This window comes from Salvelinus fontinalis, chromosome 6, assembly GCF_029448725.1.
Source record: "Salvelinus fontinalis isolate EN_2023a chromosome 6, ASM2944872v1, whole genome shotgun sequence".
Taxonomy (NCBI): Eukaryota; Metazoa; Chordata; class Actinopteri; order Salmoniformes; family Salmonidae; genus Salvelinus; species Salvelinus fontinalis.
The window spans coordinates 27,269,251-27,287,127 of NC_074670.1; the positions used below are offsets into that span (position 1 = coordinate 27,269,251).

Here is a 17,877-nt window from a genome sequence, read left to right on the forward strand (position 1 = left end):
GTAGCTACCTGAGCACAAAATACTTCTGAACATGTGCATACAATGTTAAGCCATTTAATGTACATTATATACAACATATTGCATGATTACATTGAAAAACATTCTGAGGTGCTAGCTGTACAAATGTGCTCTGGATTTCCCCTAATTGGAAGCTGACATTCTATTGTCTATAGGGGAGGGGACAAGGGGCTTGAGAGGACATCATACTAAACTACTGACATCATGGAGATATAAAAATGCCTTTCAATTTCCGTCCCGGTTTATGTAATTCTGGTCAAAAGGCTTGTATGCCAAATCATGTGCTCCAAAAGCCTAGTCCCTTTATCCGCAATATGAAAATAACATTTGAAGGAATTCCAAGTTTGGTCAAACTCGAATGCATGCATGTATGTCCTCAAACTGCGATACTGGCATTCTCAAAGCCTATCCCCACATGCCTTGGCCCTTGAGTCTGGATCACAAGAGTGTAACGGTGGATAAAATGCCACCTTAATCCACCAGGGGGCAGTGTTACTATGTAAACCCACTGACAGAAGCATTGGCATAATCTGCTGTCTGTCAGGTTGCCCTGACTGTCACTGCTGCAACTGACTGTTTTGTAGCCTTGAATAACCCCAAGACAACTTCCTACCAATGTTTTTGAATGGCAGTAAAGTTTAAAGTAGTTCTTCTGCGTTGTGATGTTCAGAGTAGGGCTGGTGTCATTGGGCCAGTCTCCTGCGTACGGGAGAGGGTGGGCGTCGGACAGGTGGCAGGTCATAGTGTCCTGGGATGTGGCTGTTCACAGGTAGGTCATAGTGATTATGGGGCTCCTGCTCCGGGACCTGCCCAAGGGAACGGCGCTCTGAAAAATTTGAAATAAACATAAGTGTAATTGTCATCTGTCTACTAGAGTTTATATATCTGATTGTCTTTATGTTTACTCAAATAATGTGAATGGTAAATTAAGGATCATACTATAAAATATACAGTATGGTTCTCCTGGCCTAGGAATGAGGTTATTGCTATGGTCAACCCTTTCTCCAGCCCTCATACTGAGACTCCAATCCATTCCTGTGGTTTCCTCCCCTCTCCCTTTCCTCACATGACCTCCTTTCATTTCCATGAAAACAGTACTGCCCATTCAACCATGTGTTACGGAAACCCATCCATCTCATTTGTCTATTTGCACAGTCTAACATTTATTCATTTTTTTCTGAGTATGCTATGTGAAACCTAAACATTTTACATAGTGATAGAGAATTGTCTGTTTTGTTGTTTAACATGCTAGCATAGCCAGATATTCCGTGTATACTACTGATATAAATTTGAAGGGTCCTGAACAACAGTATAGTAACCCACCTCTGCGTAATGTTGCTGTGCTGAATGGTGGAGGGCTGATCTCGGTGTAGGACCTCTCATGGGGCATAGCCGTCCTCATCTCCATGTAGCTGCTCTCAGGAGGGCCGAAGGGTAGGCCGGGCAGGTCTTTAATGGTGGCGTAGGGGTTCTCACTGTTCAGAGAACTGCTGCTAGCTGCCACCCCAGTGTCCTTTAGTTCTGTCACTAACAAGGGGCAGAGTGTAAAAGTTAACAGAGGAGCTGACTGGCTCTGGGTCAGCCAGGTCACATGTAGTTTGTCATCTGGTGATGGGTCAACAGTTCAGGCATGTTTTATGTTAAATATGCCACAAAAGGAAGGCATGTGTGAAAATGGATTGATGGAAATGTTGCCTAGAGTAGTTCTAGAGAAAAGCAAGCATATTTCATGTTAAAAACTTCTTATGGCTGCAAGGGGCAGTATTGAGTAGCCAGTTAAATCGTGCCAATTTCAAACGGCGTCGTACTCAATTCTTGCTCGTACAATATGCATATTATTATTGCAATTGGATAGAAAACACTCTCTAGTTTCTAAAACAGTTTGAATTATTTCTCTGAGTGAAACAGAACTCCTTCTGCAGCACTTTTCCTGACCAGGAAGTGAAATGTCAGAAATCGATGCTCTGTTCAACTGCATGCCTATACATGGGCGTGATACGTAGGAGTCTACAAACACTTCCTACGCCTTCCCCTGGTTGTCAAGATGCGGTGAGAGAAGAAATTTCGTGTCTATCTTGGTCTGAGGTGGAATAAAAGGTCTTTGTTTGACGTGACCGTCCATATCCTGTTTCTGGAGCGTGCGAAAGAGGACATGGATATGGCTTCTGTTTATCTGTCGTTATGAACGACGAACATCTCCGTCTTAGATTTTATTTGATACATGTCACCATATCATCGTAACGTATGTTTTTTCAATATAGTTTAATCAGATTATTGAAATTTTTTCGGGAGTTTTGCCGTGTTCCGTTCTCTGACTTTGTTTACGTTGGAGAGATATGTAGCACTTGGCAAGTGTCCATGCTAAATGAAGAGGGATATTTGCCGTTCCAGATCAAAACAACGACTCTTCTGGACAAAGGACACCTTATCCAACATTCTGACGGAAGATCACCAAAAGTAAGAAACATTTTATGATGCTATTTCTAATATCTGTCGTGCATGTTGACTGGTCGTGGGCGCCCAAGTGTTTCTGGCTATTGTGGCTATGCTAATATCACGCTACATTTTGTTTGCGCTGTAAAACATTTAATAAATCGGAAATATTGTCTAGAATCACAAGATGCCTGTCTTTCAATTGCTGTACACTATGTATTTTTCAAAAATGTTTTATGATGATTAATTAGGTATTTGACGTTGGTGTCTGTAAATATTATGGCTGCTTTCGGTGCAATTTCGGATTGTAGCTGAAATGTAAACTATGATTTATACATGAAATATGCAAATGTTTTGAAAAGAACATATGCTATACAATAAATATGTTATCAGACTGTCATCTGATGAGGTTGTTTCTTGGTTAGTGGCTATTTTTATCTTTATTTGGCCAAATTTGCGATAGCTACTGATGGAGTAAAAAACTGATGGAGTAAGAAAAGTGGTGTCTTTTGCTAACGTGGTTAGCTAATAGATTTACATATTGTGTCTTCCCTGTAAAACATTTTAAAAATCGGACATGTTGGCTTGATTCACAAGATGTGCACCTTTCATCTGGTGTCTTGGACTTGTTAATGTGTGAAAGTTAAATATTTAAAAAAAAATATCTTTTGAATTTCGCGCCCTGCACTTGAGCTGGATGTTGTCATAAGTGTACCGACGTCGGGCTTGCAGCCCAAACAGGTTTTAACTTGGAGTTGCTGGAAATGAAAGAGAAAAGGGATAGAGGAAGCATGGAAAACTACCTTTGTTGTAATATTTCCCAAGGCTGGCACTGTAGCTATAACTGCGGTCAATGCTGAAAGCTCCTGTAAACATTAAAAAACATTTTGCATAATCTATTTTATTTATAGCAAACTCATAAAAGACAAATATCCTGTCTTGGTATTAAATCAACACCAGGTGATGAAATGGAGGATGAAAGTTGGCGAAGAACGGGCAGTTTGAGACAAGCAGTAAAAAAGACAGACCTGGTTCTTTGCGAGCCTCATGGTGTTTCCAGTCTGCAGGCAAAGTGGCATTGCTCTCCACCCCGAACAGGCCTCTCTCCCTCTCTATGTTCTTCACGTCACAGAAGAGCTGGTTATTGGTGTTCTGTTTGAAAGACACCAATATTAACCAATCAGAAATCATACAGCTCCTCTCAAACGAGCATATCCTGTATAAAGGACACGGGTGTAACAGAGTTGACTCGAGATGGAGGTGATGGTAATGACACTTGCCTTGATGGCGCGGTCCTGGTTGTTGGGGACGTGTGGTAGAGGGGGTCTGCTCCCAGTCAATGTGTGATAGCTGGGGTTGTAGTAGTGGTGGTAGCTGTGAGGAACATCTGAGGAGCAAGAAGGGACATGACATCAATAACAAGCACTGTATATAAAATACCTTACTGTGTATGAATCCTAACCGAAACTGTAACCTAGCCAGCGCTATAGTATGGACACATTATGTGGTCAAACTATTCGCAAACATTTGTTTTTTAACGTAATCTTTTAAACCAAAGCTGTATCAATACAGTACCTGGTATTGCGTATTCGGAGTTGACGGTGCGTGAGGTGGAGAAGGAGACTGTTGGTGTGTTGGCTTGCTTGTCTTTCTGCCGGCGGCGGTAGAGCAGTAGCAGGGCCAGCAGCAGCACCACCAGCATAACCAGCAGCACGATGCCTGCGATGGCCCCCCACGAGTCCCTCTCCCCCGGGGACACGGGCACCATTATACTCACAAAGCGTTCTGTGGAGCACAGAGAACAAGGGGCATCACCGTCACAGGCCCTCCAGTCATCACTGTAACAATGCTTAATGCTGAATAGCCTTAGGTAGATAATAACCAAAGTTTCATTACCATCTTATTTAACTGGATTGTAGCAGATTCAATAGACAACTCAATAGACAACTATTATAGTCTGGTAGCTATGGGCAACAGTATGTCATTACTAGCTTGTAAACTGATGTATGGTTAGTAACTGTTCATTGGGTAAAGGGGAGACCATACCTTTTTTGCAGTCGGTCCCTGGTCCTGATTCACACACACACTCCCCTGTCTGTGGGTCGCAGTAGAAGTTGGGTGGGCAGGAGCAGACTTGGGCACAGTTAAGGCCAAACATCCCATGGTGGCATTCTAGAGACACAGGCAGAGATTCACTCGTGAAAGTATGACTCGTGAATTTGAACTCTTTAAAAAAAGAAGTAATTGATTTTAATCAGCAAAGGTCAAGTTTGGCATATGTTGTGATACAGTAAAAAATCAATTGAGCCAGACTTACGTAGAGTACAGTCAGGGCCTGTCCATCCTGGGGGGCAGAGGCAGGACCCATCCTGATGGTTGCACGATGAGTTGTGGGCACATCTACACACTCCAGTACATTGCTTACCATAGAGACCCACTGGACAGGCTAGGAATTACACCAAAACACACGTCAAGGTTAAATATAATACACACATTAAAAAAATGAACATGTAAAGCACTAAAGTATGCCAAGATGCTGCGGGTCTTCTATATATATGCTAGTTTGACTATAGGTGAGATGGTTTAGTGCTGACCTTGTTCACAAAGGGCTCCAGTGTACCCGGGGGTACACACACACTGGCCTGTGACATGGTGGCAGGAGGAGGAGTGGGCACAGGACGGGCATGTTATACTGCACTGGTCCCCATACACACCTGCACTGCACACTGAGAGAAAAAGAGAGATTATGGTGATTCATAACAATTTAGAAACTTGACACATAATTTAGCATACGAATGAGATTGATGGTGATAGTGACATTTTGTACTTATTTATACAGGCATCAATATCAAGCATTTTCTGTACTCACTATGTTGACAGGTGGGTCCCCAGTAACCGGGGAGACAAACGCAGGCACCGCTGTGTGGCAGACAGGTGGCGCTGTTCTGACAGAAGCAGCTCTGGTTACAGTGACGTCCCCATGTACCCTCTGGGCATGTCTGGGCACAGCGGGCACCTAGGAGAGAAAAGCAGACACAAGACAGACAGAGAGAGAGAGACAGAGAGACACAGAGAGAGTTAAAACCTGTAGATCACATTGGACTGACTAATTTCCAGATCTATCCCAAGCTGACACAAACTCAACGGGGGCGTCGGTGCTTACCAGTCCACCCTGGCAGACACTGGCACTGCCCGCTGGTACCCTGGCAGCCGTCTGCGTTTAGGCAGTCACACCTCTTCAGGCAGCCTGGCCCGAACGTGCCCATCTGTACAGCAAACACATGCCAACCACGAAAGCATCGTCAAGGGAATCCCTGAACCATTTGGCCAGCACAGTCAGAGTCAAGCAAACTGTACTTTGGCAAGATACACTGTAAATACATCATAGTTGGCAGATTATCCTCATTGAGGAAAAGGAGGACTGAAGATAAGGGGTAGTCCAGAATATAGGCTTATGGATGCACAGAATGAGCTACAGTAAAGAGATAAAGACAGTGATTATAGTATGAGTAACATTACTAATCTATGCAATGAAAAAAAATCACATCAGGCCTATGTTATGTTAAGATTATGTTACCTTTTAACAAACGTTATAGCTACAGTATTATACTGGCACTTACGGAGCATGGTTGGTTGCACAGGGGCCCCTGCCAGCCTGGAGAGCAAGTGCAGGATCCGTCTGCTGAGTTACACAATGCCCCATTGGCGCACTGGCATGTGGCGTTGCAACCCGGGCCCCAGGTGCCCTTAGAACAGTGTATGGAGCAGTACCGCCCTCGCCAGCCTGGAGAGAGACAGAGAGGGGCATTTTGTAAAGGAATCATACATGTCTGTGTCCGTCAGCCTGTATGTTTGTCTCAGCGTCTTTCTGTAAAGAGGAGCAGCCGCTTTGGAACAAAACACAGGTCTGCTTCTGATACCTATGGCTAGATTCCAACGGTATCGCGATAATTCAGCGTTACAGCGTGATTGAACTTTAAAGGCAATGTTCCCACGTTAGCGGTGACTGCATTCACGGTAAACGCTGCATATGTCGGCTCAAAAGGAAATCCTGTTTAAATTTAGATCGCCCAATCTGTAACGCTTCAGCGACACAGATGGAATCGCGCCCTAACTGACTGGTTCATACAATAAGGTAGCCACAGACATACTCACACCGTTGAGTATGTCTGTGTGTTTGTTTGTCCCATCAGAGTAGAGATGTTATGACTATTCTCTCTCAGTCAGACTGTCTCTTATCAGTGACTCACCCTCTTTGCAGAAGCAGGTCCCATCAATGGGAGAGCAGTACACTGAGTTGGAGCAGGAGCACTCCAGAGAACAGTTCTTCCCATAGGTACCACTCTTACAGGGACTCTCACAGTGAACACCCTACGCAACAGACATAAGCAGGTTGTAACAGCTCACAACAACAGAAAAGCAGAATATATGCAATATGAATATACATTTCTGCATGCATGTTTATTATCTCAAGAAAATAACCCAAATAAATGTTACTTTAGTTATTGTCAGTGCCATCCTGTGCCCCATTCAGTGTTGCCTGTCCTAATCGCTCACCGTGTACCCAGGGGCACAGTGGCAGCGCCCGCTCACACTGTCACACACCCCTCCGTTGACACACAGGCAGGGCTCCAGGCAACCATGGCTGTAGTAACCACGGGCGCAGGTCTCGTTGCAGTAAAGCCCCGCCCAGCCTGGCTGGCACGTGCACTCGCCTTTCAGTGGGTGACAGCTAGCCAATGGACAGAGGAAAACATGGTCACATGGGTGAGCACAATTAACACAGAATTTAACAAATCTAAGAATTATAAACAACAAAATCATGTAAAAACTATTATGTGTGTGTGTGTGTGTGTGTGTGTGTGTGTGTGTGTGTGTGTGTGTGTGTGTGTGTGTGTGTGTGTGTGTGTGTGTGTGTGTGTGTGTGTGTGTGTGTGAATTGTCATGTGTGGCAGTGTGTGTGTGTACCCTTTCTTGATCCATACCTGAGTGTGTGTGTGTGTGTGTGTGTGTGTGTGTGTGTGTGTGTGTGTGTGTGTGTGTACCCTTTCTTGATCCATACCTGTGTGTGTGTGTGTGTGTGTGTGTGTGTGTGTGTGTGTGTGTGTGTGTGTGTGTGTGTACCCTTTCTTGATCCATACCTGTGTGTGTGTGTGTGTGTGTGTGTGTGTGTGTACCCTTTCTTGATCCATACCTGAGTGTGTGTGTGTCGTGGCAGAGGCAGGTGCGTTCACATTGAAGGCCGTAGGTGCCGTGTCTACACATCCTCTCTCTGCACTGAGGTCCACTGAAGCCAGGCTCACACAGACAGCCTCCGTCTATGTTATAGCAGCGAGACCCGTTGGCACAGTCGCACACACCCTTACAGTCCCGCCCGTAACTACCCACCTGACACTCCTCACTGCACCTGTGGAGATACAACACATACATACAAATCAGGACAAGCTCCGAAACCAAAGTGGAATAACATATCTCTGGCTTGAACTGAATCAGAAACTATTCTATTTGTATCCTATTTGATATCCTGCATGAAAGACACATGAACTGTATGATATAAACAACTTCTACCCAACCATGGGCGCAGGTTGAGTATACGGCACATGTAACTGTCTCTACTGCAGCGAGTTAGAAAAACACACACACCTGTTCCCAGTGAAGCCTTCAGCACACTGGCAATGGCCTGTCTCAGGGTCGCAGTGGCCCCGGTTGTGACACACACACTCGTGGACACAGTTAGGACCAAACCTGCCCTCTGCACAGCGCTCTGTACACACCTCACCCTGAGGAAGAGAGAGAAAGAGAGAAAAAGAGAGGAGAAAAAGAGAGCGAGTGTACATGGTATGATGACATTAAAAGAGTGATCTGATTGATAACCTCAAAAGACAAAGATTTCCATGTTGACCCACTGATGCTGTTTGTCAATGTAGGGATCAGGAAACGTACCGTCCACCCAGGGGGGCATGCACAGATCCCCTTCCCCTGGCAGATGCCCCCATTCTGGCACGGGCATCGCAGCAGGCATCGACTCCTTGGACATGCCTTCTCACAGCTGAGGAACATGGAGGAAAGAATTATGAGTGGCAGCTCAACTCAGATTGTGTAGAGATGGAAATGTAGGGTACAAGTTAACGTGTTCCTATCTTTTTCCATTTAGTAGAATCTCTTTGCGATTCAGTGTATAAACATACAGAGAACGTTGTTGAAGGACAAATAAAATGACTGCACTTGCAACAAATACTCAAGCAACAAATACTCAAATAGCGGTACATTGCCAAACACTTCTACTAGTGCTTATAGTCAAAGGGACTGCCACCAAAAAAGGCTTCAGAAAAGGCATTCCGTGACCCAGGAAACAAAACTGCAAAGTTTCAACGTCATTACGTAGATCATTTTATGAATATGAGGACTGTGTGGTTCAAAACTTGTAAAAGTTGCACGTTGCTTAAATATTATAAATCAAAGATACAATTTCAAAATCATAGCATTTTGGGTCATTTCCTCTAGCAATGAGGTTGGCATGTTACACCTTGGTTACATTTGTTACACACTTTCCGTTGTCCATGCTTGCAGAAAGCAACTTGTGTACCGGACCGGAGAAATCCCGGAATAATAGGAGATAAGAAGCTGTTGAAAGGTGCTAAATAGATTTTTTATCAGATTTCAGAAAAGCGCATTATGTAGCTTTCGGGACCTTGAATGTTTTGAGAGCTGTGTTAGCTGGCAAATGTGCTGTCTTTAGTTTGGCTAGAAGGCAAAAGCATTGATGGCCCTTGTAAGCTAAATACAGCTGACAAAACATCTTATACGGGTTCATCTGGATCAGTGAAGGACCGGTAACGTGTTGCTTGAGTTTATTCATAGAAGAACACCAAACGCACAAATAGTTCTGTGCACCAGTGTGCAACGAAAGTAACCAAGGTGAAACATAGCAACGTCATAACGTTGCTAGGGATATTATCCAAGATGCGCTATGATTTTGATGCTAAAGACGTAACTTTGATTAAAAATAACAAATTAATATGCACCTTTTACAAGTTTTTAACCACACAGTGTTCATATTCACAAGATTATCTACCTAGTTGCTGACATTTTGCAGTTTTGTTTCCTGGGTCATGGATCAACACTTTTTTGTGGTTGGACTATTAGAATGCTGTGCTGTTTTCTGACATTGGCAGCTGCCTCATATAAATAGTTTCCACTAATTCCTAGTGGTTCTCTACTCATCCTCAGGGGCATCTAAAACACAGGTTGTAACTAATGACTCATGCTCTAACCTAGTGTTTCAAGAGGGGCTCTTTTCCTGCATTAGTAGGATGAAATAAGGCCATGGGATATGGTATAACAATTAGTCTACTGCCTCTGCATTTTGTCTTTCCAACCTTAAAATTCTATTTATTTTATATCAATACATACTGTTGTAGGCCTATTTGAGAGAACGTTAGTTCTACAACTCACAATGTCCCAGTGAAATTGTCTCGACACAGGCACTCTCCGGTCACTTTACCGCAGGAACCCCCAGTTCCACACCGGCACTTCTGAAGACAGCCCTTGCCAAAGGTGCCTGGTGGGCAGGGGTCCTCGCAGCGGCGTCCAATGTAGCCTGGAGGACACTGGCAGGTACCGGTCACAGGATTGCACAGGCCACCGTTCTCACACTTACACAGCTGACCACAACCTGGACCCCAGTGTTTGTCATCGCAGGCTGGAAGATGCACACAGACACATGACACAGATGACAGACACAATGACAGACACATAAAAAAAGAAACCCCATACAACAAAATATATGTAATAATTTAAATGTATGCATAAACCAGTGGACTAGTGGGCCAGTGTACAACGTTTTCCATCTGATATCTCTGAAAAGGTTTTCTTTATATTAACTTAACCTGATGTAGTTGTATGGTGTTACACTGTATGCTATATGTGATGTCATTGCAATGCACATTAACAAAAACAAATCCCAATTAAATTCCATTTGGACCACTGGGACTGTCATGTTTCAACCCAACAACAACAGCACAGGAACCTGAGTAGAAGACAATGGTAAAGATCACTCCCCCAGGGACAATGTATCTATCCATGTATAGTCATGAATTTCCAACAAACAGAGACATAGTCTATGTCCAACTTTAGCCCTAATAGCTCCAGAATCTTATGTTACAGACTTGTGATTCATGATTGAAAGGGCGATTTGCATGGAGCCAACAAGATGGATGAGGTTAAAATTGAGAATTTGACCGCGGCCTTTCGGGATGGCTCCGGCTGTTATCGCCAACCGGTGATTCGCACAGGGTTTGGATTTCAATCAGAGTTAAGGAGCGTCAGGGGGGATCATTCCTGATTCCACGAGAACCAGGATCCCACATGGACACACACTGACTCCTCCAATGTCTCATCAATAATGCAGACTGACCGGGGCACAAACCCTATTCAAAGGAAAAAACATATCCAATACAGGTGATGTAACTGATGCTTTGCACACAAGTGATGATCTCACTAACTATCATGATGACAACCATTCAATGATAGATTGATACTTGTCTCACTGAGGTTATTGGGGAATGATCACAAACAAATCATAGGGTTCTAAATGGATTCTAGTGTGCTTGCTTCATTCACCACTACTACTGCAGTAGAAACTACTACTACTTGTTCTACTATGAGAAAAATACTTTGAGACAGCTGAAGCAAGCACACACATTTTCTACAGGAACGGTATCTTTTCTATGTAGTTAATCATGAGATCTTCCACCCACCTCTCTTTCCTTCAGTCACATACAGTATGTACTGTCACAGTTTCAAGCAGAACTTCTTTGACAATGAAATGGAGGGGACAGTATGGCCAAACTAGAGTTTGGAGCGTAAACTACCACATAGCAGAGAAATGTTTATTACTCTAACGCAGAACAAGACGTTTTTCTCTTTTCTTTGTTTAAATGAATCAAACGTTTACTCATTCCCTGTGTGGGCATGCGAGAGACGCTGAGAGGCTGCAGTTAGAGTGTGTGTCACATTGAGTTATGGGAAGCTCAGCTGGAGCAGCAATAATGTTTACACAGGCGTTCTCCAGGACGCCAATGGAGATTTAGGACCTGCAGGGTACTAGGCCTTCTACTATCTGCTATCATAGTCCAGGCCTGACAAGGTCAGCCATGAGTGTGGGTGAGTGAAACATGATGGATTGGACACCTAGGCTTTGAAGAGCTGTGCTAGGACCAGCTGGATGTGCCCAAGCCTCTGCACTTACCCAACTTATAACAGAACCCAGACCTGTTCTCACAGAAATTGTCGATATGTTTGTTTACATCTGATCAGGGTTCAAAAGTGACATTTTTTCGATTTATGCGCTCTTTAAAAATGGCAAGTCTCCATTGTACTGTAAATGGAATGCATTAAGATAAGGTGGGACACTTATCTTCTTTCCCGAAGTGTATTGTCCAAGTGGTGGTGGAGGTCACGTCTGCATCCAACCACAGCATTATCTCCCACATATCTAACTGAACCACGTCCAGTCCTTCTTTTCCCCATACCCTTCTTTCTCACAACACCCTTCTAGAGTATATCACTCTATTCTTAAGTATCAAAACTCAACCAGTCTTCTTTTCTGTATCCAAACCCCCTAACCTCACCAAATAGGAATTATTCCATCACAATCGCTCTTCCCAAAACAATATCTTATTAAACTACATTTATTTATTTATTTCTCTCTCTTTCTTCCTCTCCCCTTCTCTTTGTCCACTTCTCTCTCTCGCGCTCTCTCTGGCTGCCTCTGCCCCCCCCCTTCTCCCCCTCTCTCTTGGTATCTCTCTCTCCCTCTTCCTCCGTTTTTCCCTCAGCTCCCAGTGCTAAACCTTAGCCTTTCTCTCTCATTTCCCACAGCTAGCTCAACACACAAGAATCTATTCCAGGAAGTGTCAGCTCTCATTTTGCCAGTGGGCTTTATTATAGGACTCAGCAGTATGGTGCCGAGGCCAGCACTCGTTTGCCCAGAGAGAGAAGGAGAGAGAGACAAAGTGGGAGAGGGGTAACATTTTCCATTTCCCCTTCCCATCAGCCCCTCTGAAGGCATCATACACCACCAGCTTAAGTTAAGCCCTCCATTCAGCACTGTACTTGTGACCTGGTTGAGTTCAGAAGAACACTGGCATTGATTAACTAGAAGTTTCTGGGTTAATAAAATGTAAAACATTAATCCTGTGCTGTGATAAAGCTTTTTTAATGAATATGCAAACTATACATTTTTTAGCATAGGATTCCAAAAGTGTATACTTACAGAATAAGGAAAATATTGATTTACATCCCGGGCCCTGGGTCTAAGCATGCAGTATAAGCTTTGGGGATGTTATATACTTGATGTAGCATAAAATGGCAGGTGAAAGGAAGCCTTTCTAGGGAGTTTTTCCTAGCCACCGTGCTTCTACATCTGCATTACTAGCTGTTTGGGGTTTTAGGCTGGGTTTCTGTACAGCACTTCGAGATATTAGCTGATGTACGAAGGGCTATATAAAATAAACTTGATTGATTGAGTGGAACATAGTGTCCTCCTGGTCTAATAAACTGTTTTCTGGGCTGTGACTTACTTCAATGACGCATCACTGTTTATTTGGTCCCTTGCTGTTTCCATTGGAATGCCCTATGTGTGATTGAGTGTTGTGTGTGAGGATCAGTTTTTGAGTAATGGTCATATGTCATTTCCTGCAGTGTGTGTGTGTGTGTGTGTGTGTGTGTGTGTGTGTGTGTGTGTGTGTGTGTGTGTGTGTGTGTGTGTGTGTGTGTGTGTGTGTGTGTGTGTGTGTGTGTGTGTGTGTGTGTGTGTGTGCGTGTGTGTGTTGATGTAACGCACCACTGGAGCAGTCGTCGCCACGCCAGCCTCCCTCACACTGGCAGCGGTCTGGAGCAACACATCTCCCATGGACACACTCCTTAGTACAGCGGGCTAGTGATGAAAAGCACACACAAACACACTCTTAAGTAGACTAGAAGGTTGGTGGAGAGTGAGTATAAAGAACAGTATAAAGAAATATAGATTATGTAAGCCATGCATGTCAACTCTGCAGAATGTAACCAACTCAGCAACCAAGCACAAAATTGGATGAATTCTAGAAATCGATGGCAAAATATGTAGAAATGTAATCAATTGAAATGCTACTGATGAAACCAAGTGAATCTTCTAAGTTTGTTTTGATATGCTAAGAAAGAAAAGCCATGGCGTTAAACTTACGGACACATTTGTCTCTGCTCTCGTAGTAGCCAGGGCAACACTGGTACCTCCGGCGGTAGTCCATCTTCACCGCCTGTCTGTATGCTGTCTTATAGGTGATCCTGGCCAACACAAAGTCAAATAGAGAATACTTCCTGTTACCCTCTGACCTCATGGACACAACCAGGAAGTAAACATGAAGTGAGTTGGCAGACTGTGTTACCTGTGACGGGTGCATCTGTAGGAGGTGCGTGGCTCAGAGCAAGGTTCCTCTGTCACCTGGTCATAAGGGTGGGCGTACGACTCCTTCACTGAGGTTGTGAAGCTGCATGAAAGGACAAAATGTACTCAGACATAATAATACTTTGACAGAACGGACCCATCATGGTCTGGAGTTGAGACAACCTGAAGTTCATATTTTGTGCTACATATTCAATGATAAGTGCAACAATGAACAACAAGTTAGCTACAATGAAACCTGCTGCTACTTCTATTTCTTTCTCACACACTAAACAGTGTAAACAAAAAATGTGCTCCCTTCTATTCTGGTACAATGAAATGAGATGAGCTACTCTGACTTACCTCTCCCATAGGCTACACACGTTGGGGTCCCTGGGGTTCAAAGACCAGGACAGGCCAATCAGAATGCTCAGAACCAGCAGGACGGTACAGGTCTGCAGTGACTGCATGGTCCTGAGGAGAGAAAGGGAGGAAATGGGTTATGGAGGATATTTATAATGCCTATCTATGGGGGCAATAGCAGTGACAACAGGCTACAGATCGAAAGCATGAGGATCAACATTTGAGGAAAGGGTTAGTTTTAAGGATCAGGTTATTAGCAGGAAAGGGGATAATCAAATATCTATATTTTTTATTTTCTCATTAAACAGCAAATCAAATCATACTGGCTTTGATAAACTGATACTTGTCCGTTTTTTGTTTGGCACTGCTTTTAGCCCGCCATCTGAATTACAAAGATATCAAACACTTCACAATGTAAAGAATATGAACATTTATCTGAAACCTTCCCGTAGTTTCACTCCAAGGGGAATCTAATGATATTTTCAGCACCTATAAAGCATGGTAACTATTACCCCTTGTAAAAGAGTTCATTAAACACTAAGCAGAGGTAAAGCAGCGGGCCAGCATTGAACCGTTTACCCAAACCCTCCCTGTCGTGCTCCCTACTCTCCCCATATGGCAACTAAGAACAGGGAATCTGAGCAGCGGTATAGAGTACTTAAGTAAAAATACTTTAGGGTACAACTTAAGTCATTTTTTCAGGAATCTGTACTACACTATTTATAGTTTTGACAGCTTTTACTTTTACTTCACTACGTTCCTAAAGACAATTATGTACTTTTTACTCCATACATTTTCCCTGACACCCAAAAGGACTTACATTTTGAATGCTTAGAAGGACAGGAAAATTGTCCAATTCACACACTAATCAAGATCCCTGGTCATCCCTACTGCCTCTGATCTGGCGGACTCAGTAAACACAAATGCTTAGTTTGTAAATGATGTCTGAGTGTTGGATTGTGCCCCTGGCTATCCGTAAAAATGAAATAAAAAACATTGTGCCGTCTGGTTTGCTTAATATAAAGAATTTGAAATGATAGTATATTTAAGCAATTACATTTACTTTCGATACTTAAGCATATTTAAAACCAAATACATTTAGACTTTTACTCAAGTAGTATTTACCTGGGTGACTTTCACTTTTTCTAGAGACATTTTCTGTGAAGGAATCTTTACTTTTACTCAAGTATGACAATTTGATACTTTTTCTACCACTGAATCTGTGAGAGAGCGAGAAAGAGCAAGTGAGCGAGTGAGCGAGCGAGCGAGACAGACAGAAATGGATTGCGGGGAGGAATGCCATCCTAGCTATTATCAATCAGAGCTGGAGAGAAGACTCCACACTCTTCTGCCATGTCCCCTTCCACACTCACACCATCTGGATCCAATCACAACGCAGACCCAGGGGAACGCCTAGTGATGGGGACCGGAGAAGGCTCTCAGGGAGCGGTAGGGAGGCCGGCACAGAGAAAGTGGTCTTTTTCCCCAAAAACTCCCATGGACATTTTGGGAAGTTCAGGAACACTATAGCATGGGTCGACTGAAGGGCCAGTCCCCTCAGTACTATAGCTTCTCATGTCACCAACGAGCATGAAATAAAGAGCTTGGGGTATTCAACTACTTCTATGATTATTCCAAAGGAGATATTTAGTATTGTTGTTCAGTCAAGCAAAGAGAGGAATAACAAGCCACTTAAATAAGTCTAGGTCTAGCCCTTCACAAGGTCTCTTTCTCCCCCCACAATGTAAGGGTGTGGTTCTTCAACAATGCCATGCTAGGATCCCTTTTAGGGGCTTCAGCCCAAGCATTTTCCTAATCAGAGTAACAAACAAACAGCCACACCACAGCAGTCACACGAAACCTACAGCTGTAGATATGAGTTGATTTGGCACAATTCTCCCTGTAACATAAATCAAGTACATTCACTGATCTGCTGCTTTTGATATATCACCCCTCACAACCCTCCTGTCCTCTGTGTCAGGAGATAATACACATTCTGGCACACACTCTAACGCCTTAAAAAGCTGCACCACAAAAACAGAATTTTATAAGAACAGGCATATGGTTTTTATTAAGAGGAGCAATCGACTTTAGCAGCCACTTCATTGGACTGGAGTAAATATTTTTCATTACCTTTTTTCTTTTTAATTGAGCTTCATTAGACAAAGTATTGAAACCGCATGGGAATGCTTAAGAGCTGAGAAAGAGAATGTAGGTTTAATGAGTGCAGACGTGAAGAGAGACAGCTCTGACTGAAAGGAAAGTCAGCGCAGTTCACATGACATGTTTGGGTTACCTTTAAATTGAACGGTAGGTCGGTAGACATAACTGCTAAGTAGGTAGCAGACCCCTGCTCAGAGAGGTAAAATGGTTCAGGCCCCCCCCCCCCAAAAGTAGTCTTTTATTTGCAACTCCACCCATACATGTGGGTTGATTATTGATTCCTGCCCAAGCCTTTGCTGCTGAGAGTACACTTATAAAATTCAACTTACAGTTCTTTAGCTTTATCCTCATCATCTTTTTTCCCCTGTGTTGCTTCATGTATTCAACGTAAGATAAATACATACACAGATGGCGAAATATATTTATTATTATTATTTATTATGTTACAAGTGCAGATGGGCACCAGATTTGGCTCTACATATGTATTAGGTCCGGGGTGTAATCTGGACCAGAGGTACATCTCTACATCTCTACCTTGAATGGTACAGAGGTGGTTCTGGACCTCTAAAGTTAAACAATTTAAAGGCAATTCTACCAAATACTAATTGAGTGTATGTAAACTTCTGACCCTCTGGGAATGTGATGAAAGAAATAAAAGCTGAAATAATTCATTCTCTACTATTATTCTGACATTTCACATTCTTAAAATAAAGTGGTGATCCTAACTGACCTAAGACAGGGAATTTTTTACTATGATTAAATGTCAGGAATTGTGAAAAACTGAGTTTAAATGTATTTGGCTAAGGTGGATGTAAACTTCCGACTTCAACTGCGCACACACACACACACACACACACACACACACACACACACACACACACACACACACACACACACACACACACACACACACACACACACACACACACACTTTCTAATACTTTCATCGACAGCTCATTTGTTTTTCATGTTCTTAAAACGTTCCATGCACAAAATGAGTCCCATACATTGAAACGAGTACAGAGAGACTATTTATAGTATCTGAGTGTATTCGCAAATTCATTGGACTCGTCTTGGCTCACAATGTCAAGCGCCACAGAACTAAACAAGTGGCCCACGCGTGTGCAGATCGTACCAACTGGAGAATGTCCTAATGTTTAAAAGGGCCCCACAATGCTCTTTCCAGAACTGCACAGGGACTTCAATGAAAACAAGGCCCAAATGAAAACAGATGTACTCGTGTCACATTAATCTTGCAAAACCGAGACACTCTTATGCATGTTATTACCATTAAATTTCAGTCACGAGTCTTGCAAAAGCCTTAGAAATGAGACTAAGGAAAAATATTGGATTTGGTTTCACACAGATTGCGTTCACAGTTTTCATTTAATAACAGCTCAGGAGGCTACTCATACATATTTACTGAAACTATTTTATTATTATTGTTCTTATTTCATCTTTACCATCATTTAAACCAT

At 43.1% G+C, this 17,877-nt stretch overlaps 1 protein-coding gene across 4 annotated transcripts in view; it reads right to left on the minus strand.

Annotated features, from left to right (window-relative positions):
* Positions 1 to 38: 38 nt before the first annotated feature.
* The window catches only part of LOC129857522 (platelet endothelial aggregation receptor 1-like), a 41,297-nt gene continuing 23,458 nt past the window's right edge, over positions 39 to 17,877 (minus strand). For 3 of the 4 annotated variants that reach the window (XM_055925847.1, XM_055925848.1, XM_055925846.1), the window contains 22 exons: positions 14,237 to 14,347; positions 13,878 to 13,979; positions 13,676 to 13,776; positions 13,298 to 13,390; positions 9,907 to 10,153; positions 8,395 to 8,500; positions 8,095 to 8,231; positions 7,646 to 7,858; positions 7,009 to 7,183; positions 6,702 to 6,822; positions 6,072 to 6,235; positions 5,615 to 5,717; positions 5,321 to 5,467; positions 5,046 to 5,177; positions 4,769 to 4,897; positions 4,498 to 4,623; positions 4,027 to 4,236; positions 3,732 to 3,838; positions 3,480 to 3,603; positions 3,255 to 3,317; positions 1,342 to 1,545; positions 39 to 844 (listed from right to left, as the gene is read on the minus strand). In XM_055925847.1, the coding sequence (XP_055781822.1) occupies positions 702 to 844; positions 1,342 to 1,545; positions 3,255 to 3,317; positions 3,480 to 3,603; positions 3,732 to 3,838; positions 4,027 to 4,236; positions 4,498 to 4,623; positions 4,769 to 4,897; positions 5,046 to 5,177; positions 5,321 to 5,467; positions 5,615 to 5,717; positions 6,072 to 6,235; positions 6,702 to 6,822; positions 7,009 to 7,183; positions 7,646 to 7,858; positions 8,095 to 8,231; positions 8,395 to 8,500; positions 9,907 to 10,153; positions 13,298 to 13,390; positions 13,676 to 13,776; positions 13,878 to 13,979; positions 14,237 to 14,343 (3,054 nt within the window). In that variant the 5' untranslated portion in view covers positions 14,344 to 14,347 and the 3' untranslated portion in view covers positions 39 to 701. The remainder of the gene's footprint in view (positions 845 to 1,341; positions 1,546 to 3,254; positions 3,318 to 3,479; positions 3,604 to 3,731; positions 3,839 to 4,026; positions 4,237 to 4,497; positions 4,624 to 4,768; positions 4,898 to 5,045; positions 5,178 to 5,320; positions 5,468 to 5,614; positions 5,718 to 6,071; positions 6,236 to 6,701; positions 6,823 to 7,008; positions 7,184 to 7,645; positions 7,859 to 8,094; positions 8,232 to 8,394; positions 8,501 to 9,906; positions 10,154 to 13,297; positions 13,391 to 13,675; positions 13,777 to 13,877; positions 13,980 to 14,236; positions 14,348 to 17,877) is intronic. The other variant, XM_055925849.1, reaches the window with a different exon arrangement.